This window comes from Cyprinus carpio, chromosome B13 (assembly GCF_018340385.1).
Source record: "Cyprinus carpio isolate SPL01 chromosome B13, ASM1834038v1, whole genome shotgun sequence".
NCBI classification, from domain to species: domain Eukaryota; kingdom Metazoa; phylum Chordata; class Actinopteri; order Cypriniformes; family Cyprinidae; genus Cyprinus; species Cyprinus carpio.
Window position 1 is genome coordinate 28232109 of NC_056609.1, and position 22265 is coordinate 28254373.

At 34.3% G+C, this 22265-nt stretch overlaps 1 protein-coding gene across 1 annotated transcript in view; it reads right to left on the minus strand.

Moving 5' to 3' along the window:
* Positions 1-1233: 1233 nt before the first annotated feature.
* Positions 1234-22265, minus strand: part of LOC109049326 (potassium channel subfamily K member 12-like) — a 38309-nt gene continuing 17277 nt past the window's right edge. Inside the window, exon 4 of the mRNA XM_042737562.1 lies at positions 1234-3793. Coding sequence (XP_042593496.1) covers positions 2901-3793 — 893 coding nt within the window. The 3' untranslated portion in view covers positions 1234-2900. The remainder of the gene's footprint in view (positions 3794-22265) is intronic.

Below are 22265 nucleotides of genomic sequence, written 5' to 3' on the forward strand. Positions count from 1 at the left end.
CGATTTAGAATATCTTTCCAACATTTAATGTCATGCCTTTATGAATTTAAGACTTCTGCTCTGATTAAAGGCCTTCATTTGTGGATTTTAGGGGGCTTTTTAATACCTGCACAAACACTGAATATAGCATGCCATGCATAATCCTCTAAACTTCTTTCTAAATGGTTATTCAAGACTATTCTATTTGAACAGAGCTTCCTCTGTTGAACACCAGGCATGATATTGTGCATCCTATCAAGCAAGGGCAGGTGTAGCAAACACCATCTGAGAGGATTTTATATAGACAGCATTAATAAGATGATAGAGGAGGGGTTGAGGGCACTAACGTTCAGTCTGCAGAGGTCTGGCAGATGAACACGAGCTCCGCTGGAAGTCTAGTTCTGCACTGATAGATGGCTCATATTCTCTCTCTCAGGGCTTCTTCACTTTATTCCCCTTCACTCTGTCTCACTCCATCTCTTCAGCTCCTCCTCTCTCCTCTTTGGGGAACAACAGAGTTTGGCTTTGAAGTTGCTCTGCTCAGCTCATTGGTGCATCTCATCATATTACTACGAGGGTGTAAAACCCTCAGCTGAATTTTACAAACTGTGGCATCTCTTTGTCATGAGATCCCTACGGTCAGCAACACAGATCTGAAGGGGTACAGTAAACGCACTCACTTATACTGTATAAACTCACAACCTCCCAACCCTCTAATCTGCATACTGTAAAGTCATCATTTGCAGAGAAATAAGCTTTGTTCTACATTTGTCTTTAATTAGTGCTCATTACTAGCTCACATAGTATCCGTCCTTTAGTGTTCTAGATCAAAAGTGGTATTGAAAATGACTCATAAGCCATTTCAAAAACCTTAATACTGAATTAGTAGTTTTGTTTTCCGATAATGCTTAAAACATAATAAATTTACTTGAGAGCAACATTGCATGAGATACTAAGACTTTATTCATGTCTAGAATTAATGTCTTAAGTGTAAATTTTTCGAAATGAATATTTATACACAATCTGAAAGCTGAATAAATAAGCTTTCCATTGATGTATGGTTTATTAGGACAATATTTGGCTGAGATACAACTATTTGAAAATCTGGAATTTGAAGTTCTTAGCAATGCATATTACTAATCATAAATTATGTTTTTATATATTTACGGTAGGAAATTCACAAAATATCTTCATGGAACATGATCTTTACTTAATATCCTAATGATTTTTGTCATAAAAGAAAAATGGATAATTTTGACTCATACAATGTTTTTTTTTTTTTTTTTTTTTGGCTACTGCTACAAATACACCCCAACGACTTAAGAATGCTTTTGTGCTCCATGGTCACATATTTAAAACTACTGAAAAATCTGCCAGTTCAGTGAATTCTGATATGTTATGCAGTGTTGATAAGTAAATTTATGCTGTGTTAGGGATTTTTAGATGTTTTAACCATAAAAAAAATATTATTTATTTTATTATTATTTTTTTGTAATGTCACACTATGGAAGAGGAGAGTTTTTAACAATACTTTTTTGACTTTTTGCCGAAAGGAAGTACTAAAGAATGATAGATTGAAACATTTTGTTAATTGCATGAACCTTAAAGTTACATAATAATGCAGGTAATGAATTCAGCTGGATGTTAAGACGCAAACTGTACATAATTTGAGACATTGTAGTATGTCCAAATACTGAGTTTGGACTTTCCATTGAGCAGTGAAGTACATACTTTTAGTGCACAGCATAAGTATGCAAACCGGGATGCAGCTCAAGACTAAGTAAAAACGAATATGTTTGCGACATGGAGATGATGCATAGTTGTAAATCAAGTGTGCTGTAAGTAAATAGGATGCTACTTTTACTTATTTGAGATCAGCTCCTATGAATAGCCACTAGTAGTCAAGTCTAACTTCAGAGCGTTTAGGGTTAGTTCATGTTTTACAGTATTGTCTACAAATTCTAGAGAATATGATTTGGGTAATTAGGGTTTGTTGCGGTTGATTACTAGAATATGCAAAGTCACTTAAGGTGCGTTCAAATCCTCCTGGAAAGTTCATATATACAAGTTGGGAAGTCATAATTATGACATCAGGTGTTTAGGTCAGGGAATTTTGGTTGAAGACTTTATATATAATGCTTTATAAAAGTATTTTAGTGCTTTGTAATGCACTTTAATAATGCATTGTATGATCTCATGAATAATTGTAGCATTCATTATTACACCTTTAGAAATTATAATGCATTGAAACACAAGACAATTTGTGTCAAGGAAAGGAATCTGCTAATTGTATAATGCATTTTATGAAAAGATATAATCTGAATATATTTTAAACTCGTAATAATGCATAATACATAAATGCTTCAAGTAAACATGATTTTTTTTACTACTAAAATGATGACTGAATGTGCATCTGGTGTGTTTTAGCTTTTTATGCTTTTATTAAATTTTTAGTGCTGTAAATTTAATGATTATATATTCTAATGTAATTGCACAGTACTATGGTATTTTATGCATGCAGCTTAGACTAAAAAATATAATTTAATTAATTTGAGGCAATTTACCATTAATACAGAGTCTGCATTCATTGCATCTGACTCAATGACACGATCAGATCCCAACTCGGGACTTTTTTTTAATTTCCCACTCGTAATTGTGACTTTCGACGCTCATGTGCGTTCAGCTCATAAATACGATCTTTCCAACATGATTTGAGCACACTGTTACTTCCTAGCACGCGTTCGTAGCAAGTCACGATCCATATCCTGTGGAGGATATCCTAAACAGTTCATGCATGCCATGCTGGTCTACACAAGCTCAAAAATTGAAATCGCAAACCCAAACCGCTCGACGTCCAGAGAGAGTTGGAGAGGTTTTACTGCTAAAAACAATCATTTCTGAGATGCTAACAAAGGTTACCTCTACCTAGAGTCACTGGTTTCTGCTAATCGGTTGTTCATGATGCCCAAAGCACCGACGCCGCCGGAAAAGCCGTTCTGCCGCGAGCTTCCGCACACCGTTCTGGGATATCCGTTCGCTGACTCCGACAGCTGTTTCTGCATGATGGCCAGTGAGATTTTATTGGATCCCGTCAAGTCCCGCATGGAGATCATCTCGCCCGAGAGCCTGCGTCCTTCAGTGTCGCTATCGCAAGGCCCGTCCGAGTCCGGCGTCCGACCGAAGCGTCCGCGTCTGAGGCGCGAGCCGGGCCTGATGGCATTGCGGCGTCCCAAGAAAGCATTGGCTTTGTTGCAGCGCTGGCAGCACAAGCAGCTCATTTTCCCCAACATCCAATTGAGGACCTGCTTGATGACGATGGAGATGACGTTGAAGAGCGAGTAGATGCAACATACTCCAGTCAAGATGAAGATGAAGTTGGCCAAACGGTAAAGTCCTTGGTAGCCGTACTCAGCGTTTTGGCTGCTCACCAAATCTCCGAAACCAATGGTGCTGAAGGTGACGAAGCAAAAGTACAGCGAGTCCAGATACGCCCAACCTTCGACTGGAGTGTACATGGCTGAGGCGCAGCAGGAGATCACGATGGCTGATAAGCCCAGAATGAGCATCACGTGGTACACCGAGGGTTTCCAACCGGGCAACGTACTCGCCGCAAAGTCCTGGCAGATCCCCGGCGGGAGGAGGCCGCTGGTCCGCAGACGGCGCAGACGCACGGCCTTCATCACCACAGCCAGCAGGGTAATGATGCGCTCCAGAAAAAGGTTGAAGAACAGGATGGTGGCCGCACAACCCAACAGACCGTAGAAGATCAAGAAAACCTTTCCAGCTACTGTCACAGGGGTGGTCATCCCAAATCCTGCAGAGAAGAACACAAAAAGAGTTCGTTAGAACATCGTATTCTTTATTTGCAGTACTGTATGAAGATCATTCATTTTGTGTCAAAAACCTTTGTGCTTTTATTTATTTGTGACACTAGACCACAAAACCAGTCGTAAGGGTCCATTTTATTACACATCATCTGAAAGCTGAATAAATAAGCTTTCCATTAATGTATGGTATGTTAGGATCAGACAATATTTGGACGAGATACAACTGTTGAAACAATTTGAAAATCTGGAATCTGAGGGTGCAAAAAAATTTATCTTTAGCAATGCATATTACTAATCAAATAGAAAAATAAAGAGAAAAGCATAAAAGAAAAAATTATATTTTTGACCCATACAATGTATTTTTGGCTATTGCTACAAATACACCCCAGCGACTTAAGACTGCTTTTGTGCTCCAGGGTCACATTTGGTAGATGCATCATGTATTTAAAATCGATGAATGAGAATAACACAAGCATTTAAATCAAAGGGAGGAAACAACACAAGTGCTACTGTGGCACATTTGATTCAGTGTTATTATTGTTAACTAAAACTTAAAGCCTTAAAAAAATTGTTTCTTGAAACAAAATAAATGTTGACTAAAATAAAACTAACTTATTTTATTTCAGCTAGTTGCAAAGGCAATGTTTTTCATTTTCATTCTATTTGAATTACAGTACTAAAATAACAAAAACTAAATAAAATAAAAGTAACAAATACAAAACTAGATATATTAAACCTAATAAAAGTAACAAAGCAACTAAAAATTTAACTAAAATTGAAAACAGAAAATTTTAAAATAGAATCTAATAAATTACTAATTATAGTAAGTCAATGATGCTTAAATAACACTGACGTAAAATGTCATATGATGTCAAAAGAAGTTATATTACGCATAAAATATAAGGCCTGTTTGTACATGTACATTGATGTATTTGGCAGACACTTTTATTCAAAGAGACTTGCATTGCATTCTAGGGATATTATAGTTAACTGTAAATGTAAGGTTGAATTTATTCATTCATTCACTGACAGCTCTCCTGTAACCGTGTTGAGAGAAAATGGGAGTGAGGCGCAGAGGCAGAGCACAAAAAATAAAATAAAATTCCTTCAGCATAGGCTTATTAATTTCACTTTTGGTATGAAAGGGCCTTTACAGTTACCAAAAATATGACTCTTGTGTTTTTTGTTATTAAAAACTTATAAGCAAGCCCAGCTTAGGTGACACCTAACTTGAACGCAAAAGTACCATAATGCATTACTTTCCATAAAAAGTAGCAATGCAATTACTTTTTGTATAGAGTAACACACGATTGTAACATATATATTGTACAATATTAAAAGTATCTTACCCCAACATTCTTAAGGATATAAAGAATAAGAACAGAAAAGATTGTAATTTCACCAGCACTGTAACTAGACTTGACTGCGACTGCTAGGTCGCAAAAAAATAGTTGATATTCTCAAAATTTTATTATTCCAATAACGACTGACCTTCAGCAATGCTGCAGCATTCACATCCTGGTGATTAAACTAGCTTAGCTGGAATTGATTTAGAGAGCTATATGTTAAAGGGGGATGTTTTCTAGAGGACTGCATCCTTTGGAACGCATCAGTATAGAGAGTCGTCTGAATAATTAAAGGATTCCTGGGAGAAAAAGATAAATCACTTACACTTTTGTCATTTTAACTGATTATAGTGAAAGTGAAAGAGAAACAGTGCAATGAACTCTATCTGCATTTCTTGTAGAAAACAGCAGTACTAGAAAGGCAGCAAAAGAACAAAACATATGGGTAGCTAAATTCATTTTGAAATGTAATTTGAAAAATGACAATGCAATATGTAAAATGGCAATGTATTTCTGTATTTAAATTGACATTTTTCCATACAAATTTGTGCAACATTTAGTGCAAAATATAATTGAAAATTAAATTATATCATTTTTATTTTATCATTTACATTACGTTTTTTATTTTTCTATTTCCTATTTTCTATTTTCTATTTTATTGTTTTAGTAATTCTTTTTTATATTTGTTGTTGTTTCTTTTATAATATGTCTATATAGTTTTTATTCATTTTTTTGTTTTAGTTATTTTAGTACATCAAGCTAAACTAAATAAAATGTTTCCATGGTAACTAGCTGAAATACAATATGTTGAATTTTTTACAAATATTTTAATTTAGTTAACGTTTATTTCATTTCAAGTAACAAAAATGTTTTTTAATGCTTTTAGTTAGTTAACTATAACAACACTGATTCAACCTAAGCAAGACAAGAGTTTACACTTTTATTTAAAAAATGTTTAAAATGACAAGCCCAGAGTGCTAAACATATCTTTTGAGGAGTGATAGAAAAATTCATGACTTCCCACAAAATGACAGAATTCACCTGGAATGCATTTATATACACTGTTAAACAAAATAAAAGTCGCAGACAGTAGCACAAATGCCCATGTTGCATTCTGAACTGTTAGATAACACTTCAGTCTCAGGCGACACACAAAGAGCAATGCTACAGACTGAGCATAAACATATCAAATAAACACAAGCAACATTCACTGCCTGGGAAGCACAACTGCACACAGACTGTACTTCACTACACAACAAAAATAGCAATAACACCGAGCAGAAGAGTGCCCATGTGGCTGAAGGGAATGCACAACAGGCTCTCATGAAAGCAGCCCATTCGCTCTGGCATAAAACCACATGGCACAATCAAGCAGTGCTCTTTATAAGACCAAAAGAGAACAGGATCAAATCTAACCTCTCAGACATTCATCTCTAATTAATTAACCCTGCCCACTTTGCCACTGGCCTGCTGCTGAGATGCTCTTGTTAAGAGGGCACTGAGGTTTCGTCTGCCAAGGGCCACCCAGATCTCTTTCATTAAAATCTCAGTTACATCAAGCCCGGATCCATCGATTCTGTGCTGTTTCAGAGCAGACACTTCAGACTAGATTTCTGGAGACTTTAGGGACAGAGGGAGAGAGAAGCAAACACACCCAAAATAACCTGCAGGGCCTGCAGGATTGCCTTTGAGGAGAATTACAACTCGGCACTGCTTGAGTGTGTGCAAATGATCAATGGCAACCATTGTTTTACGATCTTATATTTGACATTCAGTATAAAACAATGTGCCAATCTGAAAACAATACACCCCAGCATATAAACTCCAGAAATGCCATCTGTTTTGAAGTCTGCATGACAATAAATACCTCTTTTCAGAAACAATTAAGAATAAACAATTAGCAAACGAATAATGTCAACATTAGTCAGCATTCACAGCCCATTTATTTCTGTAAAGTAACCAGAGGAGGTCTATAATACCTGCAGAAAATTATCAGAGCATCTTAATGGCGTGGAGTAGGCCTACTGTATGTGTGTCACACAAAGTAGTTCACCCAAAAATGAAAATCTGCTGAAATGTACTCACTCTCAGGCCATCGGGGTTTGTTTCTTCATCAGATTTGGAGAAATGTAGCATTGCATCACTTGCTCACCAATGGATGCTCTGGAGTGAATGGGTGCCATCAGAATGAGACGGCTGATAAAAACATCACAAGTAATTCACACCACTCCCGTACATCAATTAATGCCTTGTGAAGCCAAAAGCTGCATGTTTGTAAGAAACAAACCCATCATTACACTGTTGCTTCTGGCCAAAGTATGAGTCCAGAATCTATAATAACGCTTCCACCAGTGGAAAAGTCCATCCCCTGTTGTCTCTCACATCCAAATCCACCCACATACTTGTTTAAAACTGTTTTAGGGGTGGGTAAACGCTGCTTGATTCCGATTTCTTTCCTGATTCAGACCAGATCACAAGAGGAAGCCAAAACCAAAGGTTTGTAGTAAAAAACACATTAAATAATTTTTTTTGGCTTCACAAGACATTAACTGATGGACTGGAGTGGTGTGAATTACTTGTGATGTTTTTATCAGCTGCTTGGACTCTCATTCTGACGGCACCCATTCACTGCAGAGAATATTGTAGAAACTTAATTTTCTGTAAAGTTGCTTTGTAATGATTTGTATCGTAAAAAGCGCTATACAAATAAACTTGAATTGAATTGAATTGAACTGCAGAGCATCCATTGCTGAGCAAGTGATGCAATGCTACATTTCTCCAAATATGATGCAGAAACAAACTCATCTACATCTTGGATGGCCTGAGGGTGAGTAAATACTCAGCCAAATTTAATTTTTGAGTAAATCAATTTGGAATATAAGTCACAGCATGATTCAGATGATAAAAAAAAATGCAACTTATACTCCAGAAAATCTGGTAAGCGTCATGTTGCCTGGCCTACAGCATGTTACAGTTTTCGTGCTTGTATGTCATGCACCAAGTCATGTGTGTTCTTAAGAAATTAATAGCATATGAACGCTTCACTGCGACAGATGGTTTCAGCTCATTTCCAAACTCAGTGCAGCACACAGCAATCTTTGCCTCACAATATGCCAGCACAGTATAGCTATTTAACACCTTAGAAACCCTGCAAGCACATAAAAACATCATTATTCACGTTGACAGCAAGTGTCCTAATTTCACCAATCTGGCATTTTCCTGCCCTGGACAGAGGCCATTTCAGTTGTCCTGCTGTCTTCAGGGATCGCAGGCCAGATACAGAAAATACAGGGATGATGAGGAGGGATAGTGTTTTTATTTTCCTGTGACGAAGAGGAAATTATTAGTCACCAGCTGGAGTGCAGGGGGTCTGCGGAGGTTCGGGTTCAGGGTGTGAAGGGAAGGAGGAGCTGAGTAAGAAGTATCTGGCGCTTTCCCTACACTACATTACACTACCATCTGCCCATCACTCGGCCTGGTACACATCATGTGCCTGATTGCTTACACAAACATGTAATGCACACCAGTTTGTTTTGGTGTTGAAGAAAAACCAGAGTTTCAGGTTGCATAAAGAACAAAAGTAACAAACTTTAAACCCTAACATAAAGGTGCCCTCAAATAGATATGAACTAGATTTATGCCAAAACTAGTATACAGTATTGCCTCATACAAAACCAGTACTCAAAATTTCAACAGTCACCTCCAAAAAACTAAATTTAATATAAACTTAAGTCAAGACACTTAAGGCAAAAATTTGGTTTTTCATGCATTGGTCAATTTTGAGATTTTGGGCCATTTGTGCTATTTTGTTCCAAAAACATTGTGATTTTTTTTACTGGTTGTTGACAGTATTTTCTGAGAAAAATCCTAAATAAAAAAACATTTGACTCTGATATGACAACTAAATAAACTGATAATTTTAAACCAATTTTCAGATTTCTCTTCTGGAAATGTATTCATATTAGTTTAAAAAGCTATAATTAAACAGATTATAACTTATTTCCATTTTTAAACATACAATTTCAGAATGCTTGTAATAAAAAAATGCAATGCTTAATGTAATCAATCAACTACATTAGTGTGCTTATTTATATTTGTTAAAATTAATTTATTCACCTGGGGTGTCTTGTCTTAATTTATATCATTAAACACTCATTTAGAAACAGTTATGCAGAAATTATTTTGCCATCTCAAAATATTGATTTACACTCATTTCGATTAATTTCTATTTTATTTATTTATTGCTGTGGTAACAGACTGGAAAATACCCTGCAAGTGAGCAAGGAAGCATATTTATTATTTATTGATTTTGTACAACAGAGTTGATATGGTGACTTGCCATATGTACGCCATGATATCAAAACTCACAGCAGTCTCTTCATACACAACTGCCTGTAAATGGACTGCAATAACCAGAAAAGAATGAATCATAACAGAGCATAACAGAATCCCATCCACAGTAATGCAAGAGCTGACACCATAAACAGACAACATCGTCTTGCAGGTATTTTTGCATTGATTTACACAGAACAGGAAAATGAAGAAGCAGAGAGCAAAGGTCTGGATGAGAGAGGGCTTAGGGAGACGTGGGCTGCATATGTTTGGCTCAGTGCTTCATCCTCGTCTGGAGATCTTTCACTCTGTTGCCGTTTCATTGGTTGTTGCTTTGTTTGTAAGAGACGGTCAGACAGATTTTGAAATGTATCACAGCATCTGCAACCAGTTGCATGGTGTCTTTCTAGTGCGTCGCTGACGGCTCACGCTGTGAGTTGGTTCTGATCTGGGGCTCCTTGTCGCAGTTAGAAAACATGAAAGAACAACAAGCTTGGAGCTTGTAGTGTGTGCTTCACTGAAGGGGGCAAAATCTTCTCAAGCATAAAGCATTTTTGCAATCAAATAAGTATTTATCTCCCACAAATAATATCTCTTTCAGGGTGACCCTGACATCTCACTGGTTTAAAAATTACACTCTGCATATAAATTTACATGAAATACTACAGAAACTTAAAACAACACAAGCATTCTAGCATTTTTCCCTTTATTCATTCAGCTAAATATTTATCTTTTAAGAGACTTTTTTAGTTGTTGTTGTTGTTTTTTTGTTAACTAAAACTAGAACTATTAAAATTTCATGAAACGAAGATGAAATAAACTATAAATATTAAAAAAAAACTTTTTTTTTTTTTAAGTTAAAGTTTTAATTGAAGTACCAAAATTACTAAAAACTAAACTAAAAAATAAGCTAAATAGAATAACAGCTTATGAAAAAAATATGACAACTTAAAGTACAATTAAGATATTCAATATTATATAAAATAATACACTGAAAGTATAATTGTTTCATACTAAAATATAACTGAAGTACTAAAATTACTAAAAGATAAAGCTAAATAGAAATATATATAAAAAAAGCTTACAAAAAATGACAAAAGCATGTAAAAAAATAACTACAAAAACTAAAATTAAAATATAAAATATAATAAATATAATTAAATAATTAAAAAATAGTAATACCTTTATGAATACATTTTAATAAGAAAGTGAGTAGAAGTACTAAAATTACTAAAAGTATATAGTTTAAAAAAGTTATCAAGGCATATAACAAAATTACAACTTAATTACAACAAAAAAAGCTAAAATACTGTAATAGTATATTAATAATACTAAAATAGGCCTGACATAGTCTATCCTTTTGAATCATTTTTTAATAATTAAGTGAGTAGAAATATTTCCCAGTTCGAAAGTTATAAGTTCCCTCAGACTGACTTGCCTCATGAGATCTCGGTAAGAGTCATGAGTATATACAGATTATAAAACATTAAGGATTTCCTTTCTGTAAACTGTGTTTAAATGGTTCTTTGTACTGTGCTTGAATGGAAGAGCTCACTTTGTTTTAATGTGTTTGAAGTCAATCAGTGTTTTAGTGGATGGGCTTTTATGCAGCTCGTTGTGATCATACAGTGAAGCTGTTTTTGAACTGAGGAAGTCATACAGCGTTCCAGCAGTACATGGGCATTTGCTGGACGAATGGAAATGATCAGAGTGCATTAGAAAGGAGGTTCACAATGCATTCGAACTTAAGCTCACTGTGCAATTTAAAAGAGTGAAGTTAAATCGATTTATCTGTTAAAGTATTATGGCATTGAATCGAATGTTAACTGCTGAAAATGTACTCATCCTCAGGCCATCCAAGATATAGATGAGTTTGTTTCTTCATCAGATTTGGAGAAATGTAGCATTCCATCACTTGCTCACCAATGGATGCTCTGCAGTGAATGGGTGCCATCAGAATGAGAGTCCAAACAGCTGATAAAAACATAATAATAATCCACACGACTCCAGTCCATCAGTTAATGTCTTGTGAATCGAAAAGCTGTGTGTTTGTAAGAATTAAATGCATCATTAAAACCTCAGGCTAGAACACGAGCCTTCTATCAATAATATTGTTTTCTCCAGTGCTTTCTTTTCTAAATCAGGAGATAAATGTGCACAGATCAATCCATTAAGAGCATCCATTAATGAGCAAGTGATGGAATGCGACATTTCTCCAAATCTGATGAAGAAACAAACTCATCTACATCTCGGATGGCCTGAGGGTGTGGACATTTTCAAAACTACAATTCCCATCATTCTCTGGGAAGAAATGGTTAATAAATGGCAACTAATCATTAACATGACATTACAAAGAAGCACAAACACAGCTTCCTGTTACATACTGTTGGCAAATTAATAAAGTCAGTGGCCATAAGACCTGAACACAGTCTGGTTTGTAGTATTTAATTTTACACACAGAAGTACAGAAGAGAGCTCAACATCCCGTCTGTTTCTTCATTGATTTATTGTCGAGAAAACGAGCAGCGCTGCCTCTCCCCTTGCATTTATTTCCTTATCGACTCGGACTTGTTTTCACAGTCTGCCACAGACACTTACAGTTGTTTGTGCAGTATTCTATGAAAAGATTACTCAGGTTTATGACAGATTTTTATACATCATGACAGAACGGCTGGCTGAGACAGCATTCATCTCAGCTGTAGAAGTGCAGTTATGAAGCCTGTTTTGCTGCAAAGGTTTTTGTCTTTTTAAGCACAGTGCATACTACAAAAGAAGCACATTGCCCTTTCTTGTTTTGTGTTTGTGACACAAAGCTCCAGACTGTCTTGTAATGTCTTGCATTGCACAAATTGGGAAATGTGGTAGGTCATGCATGTATTTTATGCATACAGAAAATGAGCAAACTTTGCACTTTCTGCACTCTACAGAAATAGCATGAGAACTACACCAAAAAAAAAAAAAAAAAAAACTTCTTTATTTTAATTTGCCTTTTGAAAACTTACTGTTTTTAACATACCATTAGTGATCAGGTTTTTTGTGCCTCCGATCCGAGTCGCTGAATATTGAGTATCTGCCGACACCAAGTCCTGATTCGATACTTGTATATTAAAATCAATACAACGTACAGTATACAGAGTTGTGCAGAGAGTAAAAGTAATGTGTGTGTGTATACATATATATGATACACTCTCTCTATGTATAAATCTGCAAATACTGTATAAAGATATTGGTAGAATATGGGACTACTGATGTAAATTTCTTGTATTTTATATGTACAATAAGCAGAATGATTGCAACATAAAGGTAAAAAAGTGGAGATATGGTTAGAAAGCATGAAGCTTGCACTGTTAGAATGCAAGTCTGTCAATCAAATCTGAAGCAAGATGCAACCCATAGCAACGCATTATAATAGGGACATCTCAGATAATCTGACGACAGATAAAAGTAAACCATAAATGATTGAGTGATTGTTACAAAAGTGAGCATCAAATACACTGAACACAGAAGCAAATTCAGCTTTTTCATCACAGGAATAAATTACATTTATCGGGAAAAGGATCAGGAAAGGTCCGTGAGCCAGGACTCGAACTCGGGACATTACTGTCTGCATGTCTCTTTTCATCACTACAAGTATACAGAGCCTGTTAAAAACCTGGTGCACAGCACAGTTGTATTTTGTGAGAGTGCTGTCTATTCTAGTCTGCTTGGCATTTTATATACAAAAATCTTTTTAAACAAAGGTTCAGCAAAACTGCACAAAGCGCAGCACTTTCTCCGAGCAAACACACCTGTCCCTCTGGGCATTTTCTAAAGGCTGAACAAAAGCACTTATATCTGCATAAAATCTGTTATATGATTCAATGAGCACAGCATACAAAACACATCATGCGTTCGAGAGCCAGTTGCAGTCATTCATACTCTGAAAGCACTCATGACACACTCCGAAAGTGGAGAGCACTCGATCTACGACGCTGTCCGTAAATGAAGAAGAACTGGAGATATTAGCTCAGAGACATGCTTGAGTTCATGTGAAAGTGAAACAGAGAGAGGAAGAGTACAGAAAAGGTCAAAGCTAATGGCTAAAACCAGAGATATATAATTCTTGCATTTTAGAAAAATGTCTATCCATCACTAGTTAATTCATATTATAGATAAGCACCAACCCTTTCAGCTGATGTCATGGTGGTGCATTTGACTTTTAGAATTGTTCTTATTGCATCTTAATCTTACCTGGCCGAGAATCATCTACTAAAACAAGATTAGATACATAAAGTGACCACCCAAAGTTGTAAACAACAATTGTTGGAGTATGTTTTACAAGACAATGTTTTTTTTTAGTAATATCTTTTAATAAATAAAATATCTAAAAAAATTTAAAATGTCATCAGCCTGGTAAACTTTAGTAAATCAACTCACTCTTTCTCATAAGCACATTTATACACTTGTTTCAAAGTTTTAAATAAAATATTGGAGTATGTTTTACCAGGAAATACTATTATAGTATTTTTATATAGTATATATTATTATACTATTATATTTTCTACTTCATAATGTTTATTTCAATGTTACTTGTTCAGTCCCTCCAGGAATTCGCAGAACTTTTTTCTGATTTTTGCGGCCTAAAATGACTGATTTTGCGGCTTTTCTCAAAATTTGCGGTGATATTTGTGGCATTTCTTATTGTTTTGAAGTGAAAATATACCACAGACAACATTCTTCCAACACTGTTATGACTTTTCTGACTTCGAGAAACATTGTAGGGCTCCAGACTCACATTTGAGGACACCAGCACCAGTGTCATTAAGTTCTATAGAAGGTGGCACCAGCACCTGACAGTAAAGCACTCACCCTAATCACACATGTACATCTCAGAGAGGTCTATTTGATGTCTGCATTTGCAAATGCAAGATGTATTTTTAAGAGTGCTTGCTCATACATCTCTAAGATGTTTCCTGTCAGATGTCAAATAGACATTTATTAGAATGCACGTAAAACTGCTTCTGAGACATTTATCAGATTATACAGCCGATGTTTCCCAGATCTTTAGCAGACATCTTACAGATGTACTCGTGCTGTCTGGGTAGTTGAGATGCAGATAAAGTTAACTTTTATTACTGCCATTCGCAATGTGTAAATATAATTTAATAAATATAAATATATTAGGGAGTGGAAATGGCCTAACAGTACTTCTCTGCAGCCATGTTCTATTGGTTATTTATTTATTTATTTTTTTAAATAAGTGTTTGCTTTTCTACATTATGCAATTAATTAATTAATCATGCGCATTATAATGTGTTTCTATGTGTTTGTGTGCATGTGTGTGGGTGGGGTGGGGTGGGGGGGGATGTTATGTGAGTGTTTTGTGCCTTAGGAATATTCTGTAGTCTCTCTTTGTTTGGATATAAATTTTGTCTATGTGTCAGATTTCATATCAAATATAAAATATCTAATAAAAATAATTATTTTTGACATTCTGTTCATTCCTATAGGGGGGTAAAATTGTCCCACAAGGGAAGGATTTGTTACCCTTTTTTTTTTTTTTTTTATACCCGCACAAAGTCATCGAATCCACTCAGTTTTTTGTGTGTGTGATCCATGTTCAAGTGTGACAAAAAAATAAAAAATAAAATAAAATTCCACATTCCATTCATTCCTATGGTCGGGTCAAAATGACCCGCAATGGAAGGATTTGTACATTTTTTAATTACAGCCACATAAATCCTCGTATCCACTCATTTTTGTGTGTGTGTGTGTTCCAAATTCAAGTGGATCAAAACTCTCAAAGTCTTGTACCACTCAGATGAACACTCAATTAAAAAAAAAAAAAACATGAAAAAATAAAACAAAAATTCAGGTCAAAATGACCCGAGGGATGGATGAAGGTTAAAAGTAAATCTTACAGAGTGTAATATGACCCAGCTAACATTAAATACAATTTAATTTCCTTGGATAAAAACCTATGTTGCTTAAAGTTGCTCTGGAGTGAGGTAAAGCTTGTGATTTTGCTAGTTTTGTGTGCAGTACACGTCAGTGAGCAGTTTGTGACGGGTCTGTGGGTCTGCCAGCTGAGACTAACTTTGCACAGATGAGATACAAAAGCTCTGTGATGCTGTGTAGAACAGGCATCTAAATTTACACCGGCACATGGGAGGGAACACCATGTCCATAATCTGAAGAATAATGCTGATGCACTGCAGAGTTCTCAGGCTGGCTCTCCTGACAGTTTTAAATTTGATGAAAAGATAGTAAAAAGTTTCAATAATGCTCAGAAGTGCTGGGTATTGAAGGATCTGGAAAGCTTTAGGTTAGTTTTAGTTGGTGATATTGGATAACGAGGGCAGGTGCAGCTTGGCAATACTGCACTCTTACCACCAATTCAATCAAGGATCCAGTTTTAACAGGAAAATCCACTTAAGTGAATATTGCAAAAACAAACGACACATACACACAGAAAAGCTTTAACCACTTTTAGTAATGACAGACTACAAAGGCAAGGTCCCACAGGTTAATCAAAGCACTTAACCTCAGTATAATTGTTTCTTCTGATGAAAAAGGTAAATGTTTAGTTACCAAGCTACAATTTTAAGTTCTTCAAAAACATAACAAGGAGTGCTAGCTTTTCTGGAAATATTTCATGCAGCAGCCTCTCTCATTAAATGCTGGTTGACCCAAAAATGAAAATTACTGACCCTCATATGATATTAAATAAATATTTAAAAATATATATTATAATATTATGATCTAATGATCTATATTATTATTACTATATTACTATATTATGATCTATATTATATCTAATATATCTACTAATATAAATATGAAACTAAATATATTTAATTAGTAATATAAAATCATATAATATAAAAAACAGTATAAAACAGTATTTATTTGATATTTGTTTTTATATTTTTTTTATATTTTTGAAAAATTTATTTTTGTTATATATGTATATATAATATAATATATATATATTAGGGCTGTCAAATGATTAATCACGATTAATCACATCCAAAATAAAAGTTTTGTTTACATAAATATGTATGTGTACAGGGTATATTTATTAGGTATATTAAATACACACACATAAATTATATATTTAGAAAATATTTACATGTATATACATTTATATATTTAATATTTCTTATATTTTTATATTATATATAAATATATTAATATATAAACATAACATATTCTTCTTAAATATATACATGCATGTGTGTGTATTTATATATACATAATAAATATACAAAGTATACACACATATATTATGTAAACAAACTTTTTATTTTGGATGTGATTAATCGTGATTAATCATTTGACAGCCCTAATATATATATAATATATAGATATATATATATACACACACACACACACACACACACACACACACACACACACACACAGGTGCATCTCAAAAATTTGAATATCATGAAAAAGCAAGGTGAATCTCAAAAATTTGGGTGTATTTAAAAAATTTAATGTTTTAAGCATTCAATTTGCACCGAAAGTCATGCAGAGAACATGAGATCATGCAGAATGCACATGCACACTTCACAAGATCTCACAACTGGATTCAACTAAGTTTGCAAGGTTGTGAAATTTGAGATCATTAGCCCTTCAAAGATTTGTTTAAATTATATAAATGCGTATTTGCTGAATGCTGACGGTAAATAAGAAAGTATTATAATGTTTGCCTTTCTATTACTAATCATATATAAAAGCAATCGTTATAGTACTTTTTATGCATTTTAATCCCTTTGTTTAACAGTTCTATCTGATTATTAGACAGACTTCTTTAATCCGTATTAGACAGAACTGTTAACGACGGCGAACAAGAGGGATAATGTGAGCTGTGTGCGCAGGCGCTGCCGTTATCAGCATCTTAAAAATAAATGTCCTGCCTCGAATGCATTGGCCAAACAGAAAAACTTATTGTCTGATGCCCATATTTGAAAATGCCAAATATCGGCCGATATATCGGCCTTGGCGAAATATCGGTTGACCAATATTCTGGACCATTGCCAAGTCAGCAGTCTTCCCCATTATTGTTGTTTGTTTGAAAGAACATATTATAAGAAGTTATTATGTTGTGGTGGTGGTTTTTTGATGATTTTATTTATTTTATTATTATATTTTTTTGTGATGGTTTTTTTTTTTTTTTCATCTGACTGCAAAAAATGGCTTATCTTACTAAGTATTTTTGTCTGGTTTCTAATCAAAATATCTTACAATTCTTAAATCAAGATACTTTTACTAGATAAGCCAAATGACTAACGATATTTAGTCTTGTTTTAAAAAACTAAATTAAGTGCATTTTGCTTAAAACAAGTACAATTATCTGCCAGTGGGGTAAGTAAAATATTCTTTAAACAAGAGTTTTTACTTGTACCCCACTGGCAGATTATTTTACAAGCTTTAAACTCTAATCATCAAAATAAAATAAAAAAAAGTAAATAATTATTTTTAGAGGTTTTTTTTATGATTTGATGAGTTTTATGATATAATGTATAATGCTCTAATTTATATTTTGAGGTATAAAAAAAAAAAAATATATATATATATATATTATAGATATTTAATATATATATATAATATATATATATCAAAGTTTCACCAAGTAAAAAAGTGAAGAATCGTTCTTTTTCTTTTTTTTTTTTTCTTTTTTTTTTTTTTTTTTTTTGTTTGTTTGGTGTGGTGTGTTCTCCCTCCTTTCTCGGGGGGGGGGGGGTGGGGTGGGGGGGGGGGGGGGTGGTGTTTTTTTTTTTTTGGGGGGGAGCAGCAGTGCAGCATTATACTCTGAAAGCATCATGACACCACTACGAAAGTGGAGAGCACTCGAATCTACGACGCTGTCCGTAAATGAAGAAAGAACTGGACGTTATTAGCTCAGAGGACATGCTTGAGTTCATGTGAAAGGTAAACAAGAGAGAGGAAAGAGTACAGAAAAGGTCAAAGCTAATGGGCTAAAACCAGAGATATATATAATTCTTGCATTTTAGAAAAATGTCTATCTATCACTAGTTAATTCATATTATAGGTAAGCACCAACCCTTTCAGCTGATGTCATGGTGGTGCATTTGACTTTCAGAATTGTTCTTATTGCATCTTAATCTTACCTGGCCGAGAATCATCTACTTAAAACAAGGTTAGAAACAAACATAAGTGACCACCAAAAGTTGTAAACAACAATTGTTGGAGTAGTTTTACAAGACAATGTTTTTTTTTTAGTAATTATCTTTAATAAATTAAAAATATCTAAAAAAAAAAAAAAAAAAATTTTTTAAATGTTCACAGCCTGGCAAACTTTAGTAAATCAACTCACTCTTTCTCATAAGCACATTTATACACTTGTTTTAAAGTTGTAAATAAAATATTGGAGTATGTTTTACCAGGAAATACTATTTCAGTTTTTCTACTTCATTATGTTTATTTCAATGTGTTACTTGTTCAGTCCCTCCAGGATTTCGCAGAACTTTTTTCTGATTTTTGCGGCCAAAAATTACTGATTTTGCGGCTTTTCTCAAAATTTGCTATGATATTTGTGGCATTTCTTATTGTTTTGCAGTGAAAATATACCACAGACAACGTTCTTCTAACACTGTTAGACTTTTCTGACTTGAGAAAAACATTGTAGGGCTCCCAGACTCACATTTGAGGACACCATCACCAGGGCCATTAAGGTTCTACAGAAGGGCAGGCACCAGCACTGACAGTAAAGCACAATCACCCTAACCGTCCACCCCACATGTACATCTCAGAGAGGTCTATTTGATGTCTGCATGTACAAATGCAAGATGTATTTTTAAGAGTGCTTGTTCATACATCTATGAGATGTTTCCCGCCAGATGCTCACAATAGACACGTATTAGAATGCACGTCAAACTGCTACTGAGAGCATTTATCAGATTATACGGGCCAGCATCCGAGCTTTTCCCAGATCTTTAGCAGACATCTTACAGATGTCCTCGTGCTGTCGGGGTAGTGAGATGCAGAGTAAAGTTGAACTTTTATTACTGCCATTCGCAAGTGGTAAATATAATTAATAAATATAATATATTAGGGAGTGGAAATGGCCATAACAGTACTTCTCTGCAAGCCATGTTCTAGTGGTTATTTATTTATATTGACCATTTTTTAAATAAGTGTTTGCTTTTCTACATTATGCAATAATTAATTAAATTAATCATGCGCATTAGTTTAATGTGTTTCTATGTGTTTGTGTGAATGTTGTGTGGGTGTGGGGGGGTGGGGGGGGAGTGTTATGTGAGTGTTTTGTGCCTTAGGAATATTCTGTAGTCTCTCTTTTGTTTGGATATAAAGTTTTGTCTATGTGTCAGATTTCATATCAAATATAAAAATATCTAATAAAACTAAATTATTTTTTGACATTCTGTTATCCTATAGGGGGGTATAAATTGTCCACAAGGGATAAAGGATTTGTTACCCTTTTTTTTTTTTTTTTATCTCCGCACAAAAGTAATACGAATCCACATGCACAGTTGGTTTTTTGTGTGTGTGATCCATTCCTGTTCAAGTGTGGCAAAAAAAATAAAAAAATAAAATAAAAATTCCACATTCCATTCTCATTCTATGGTCGGGTCAAAATGACCCGCAAGCCGAAGCCTTGGAAGGATTGCATTACATTTTTTTAATTACAGCCACATAAATCTCCTCGTATCCACTCATTTTTGTGGTGGTGTGTGTGTTCCCAAATTCAAGTTGATCACAAACTCTCAAAAGTCTTGTACACACTCAGATGAACACCTCAATTAAAAAAAAACAAAAACAGTGAAAAAATAAAAAAAAAAATTTCAGGTCAAATGACAGCACCCGAGCCGGGATGAAGGATGAGGTGTAAAAGTAAATTCTTTACAGAGAGTGTAATATGGACCCAGCTAACATTAAATACAATTTAATTCCTTGGATTTTTTTAAAAACCTCATGTTGCTTAAAGCGTTTGCTCTGCGTGAGGAGTGAGGGGTAAATCTGTGCAAGCTTGTGATTTTGCTAGTTTGTGTGCAGTACACGTCAGTGAGGAGCAGTTTGTGAACGGGTCTGTGGGTGTCTGCCAGCTGAGACTAACTTTGCACAGATGAGATACCAAAAGCTCTGTGGATGCTGTGTAGAACAGGGCATCTAAATTTACACCGGCACATGGGAGGGAGTCACCATGTCCATAATCTGAAGAATAATGCTGATGCACTGCAGAGTTCTCAGGCTGGCTCTCCTGACAGTTTTAAATTTGATGAAAAGATAGTAAAAAGTTTCAATAATGCTCAGAAGTGCAGGATCTGCAAAGCTCCCGACCGCTTTAGTTAGTGACCATGGACCATATTAAAGAACGAGGGCAGGTGCAGCTTGGCAATACTGCACTCTTACCACCAATTCAATCAAGGATCCAGTTTTAACAGGAAAATCCCACTTAAGTGAATATTGCAAAAAAACAAAACGACACATACACACAGAAAAGCTTTAACCACTTTTAGTAATGACAGACTACAAAGGCAAGGTCCCACAGGTTAATCAAAGCACTTAACCTCAGTATTAATTGTTCTTCTGATGAAAAAGGTAAATGTTTAGTTACCAAGCTAACAATTTTAAGTTCTTCAAAAAAACATAACAAGGAGTGCTAGCTTTTCTGGAAAATATTTCATGCACCAGCCTCTCTCATTAAATGCTGGTTGACCCAAAAATGAAAAAATTACTGACCCTCATATGGTATTAAATAAAATATTTCAAAATATATTATGAAATAGCTTATGGATCTAATGATCTATAATAATTCCTAGATTACTATATATGATGATCTATATCTATCAATTATATTAATATAAATATGAAAACTAATATATTTAAATAGTAATATAAAAAGCCTATATTATAAAAACAGTATATATATTGAATGAAACTAATGTTTTTCATATTTATGAAAACTTAAAAAAAATCAAAACTAAATATATATTATAATATAATATATATATAAGGGCTGTCAAATAGATTAATCACGATAATACATCCAAATAAAAAAAACAGTATATATGTTTTTAACAGGGTATATATTTTGTATATATAAATACCCACACATAAATTTTATTATTTTAAGAAAATATTTTAATGTTATCATAATTTATGTTTTTATATTCATTTGAAATACTTAAAAACAATCTAATATAAACATATTCTATTATATATATACATATAGGTATTATATATACATAATAAATTACAAAAGTATACACATGGTATATTATGTAAACAAACATTTGGAATGTGATTAATCGAGTGACAATCTTTGACAGCATCCAATAAATATCTATATGGGAATATCATAGTTACACACCACCCCACACACACACACCGCCACACACCACACACACAAACACACACAGGTTGCATTTTTTCAACTTTTGAATATCAGGAAACCCAAATTTTTAAATATAGCATGTAACAGTGAAATCACGAATGGATGTTGTTAAGCATTTCAATTGCAACGAAAGTCATGCAGTGAACATGAGCAAATGCATAAAGTGCAACGTCAAAATTTGAATGGAATCAACGAATTTAAGGTTCGTCGAAAATTTAAGATCATTAGCCCTTTTCAAAGATTTGTTGCCAAAATTATATAAATGCGTTATGCTGAATGATGGTAAATAAGAAAGTATTATAATGTTTGCCTTTCTGTTACTAATCATATATAAAAGCAATCGTTATAGTACTTTTTATGCAATTTTAATCCCTTTGTTTAACAGTTCTATCTGATTATTAGACAGACTTCTTTAAT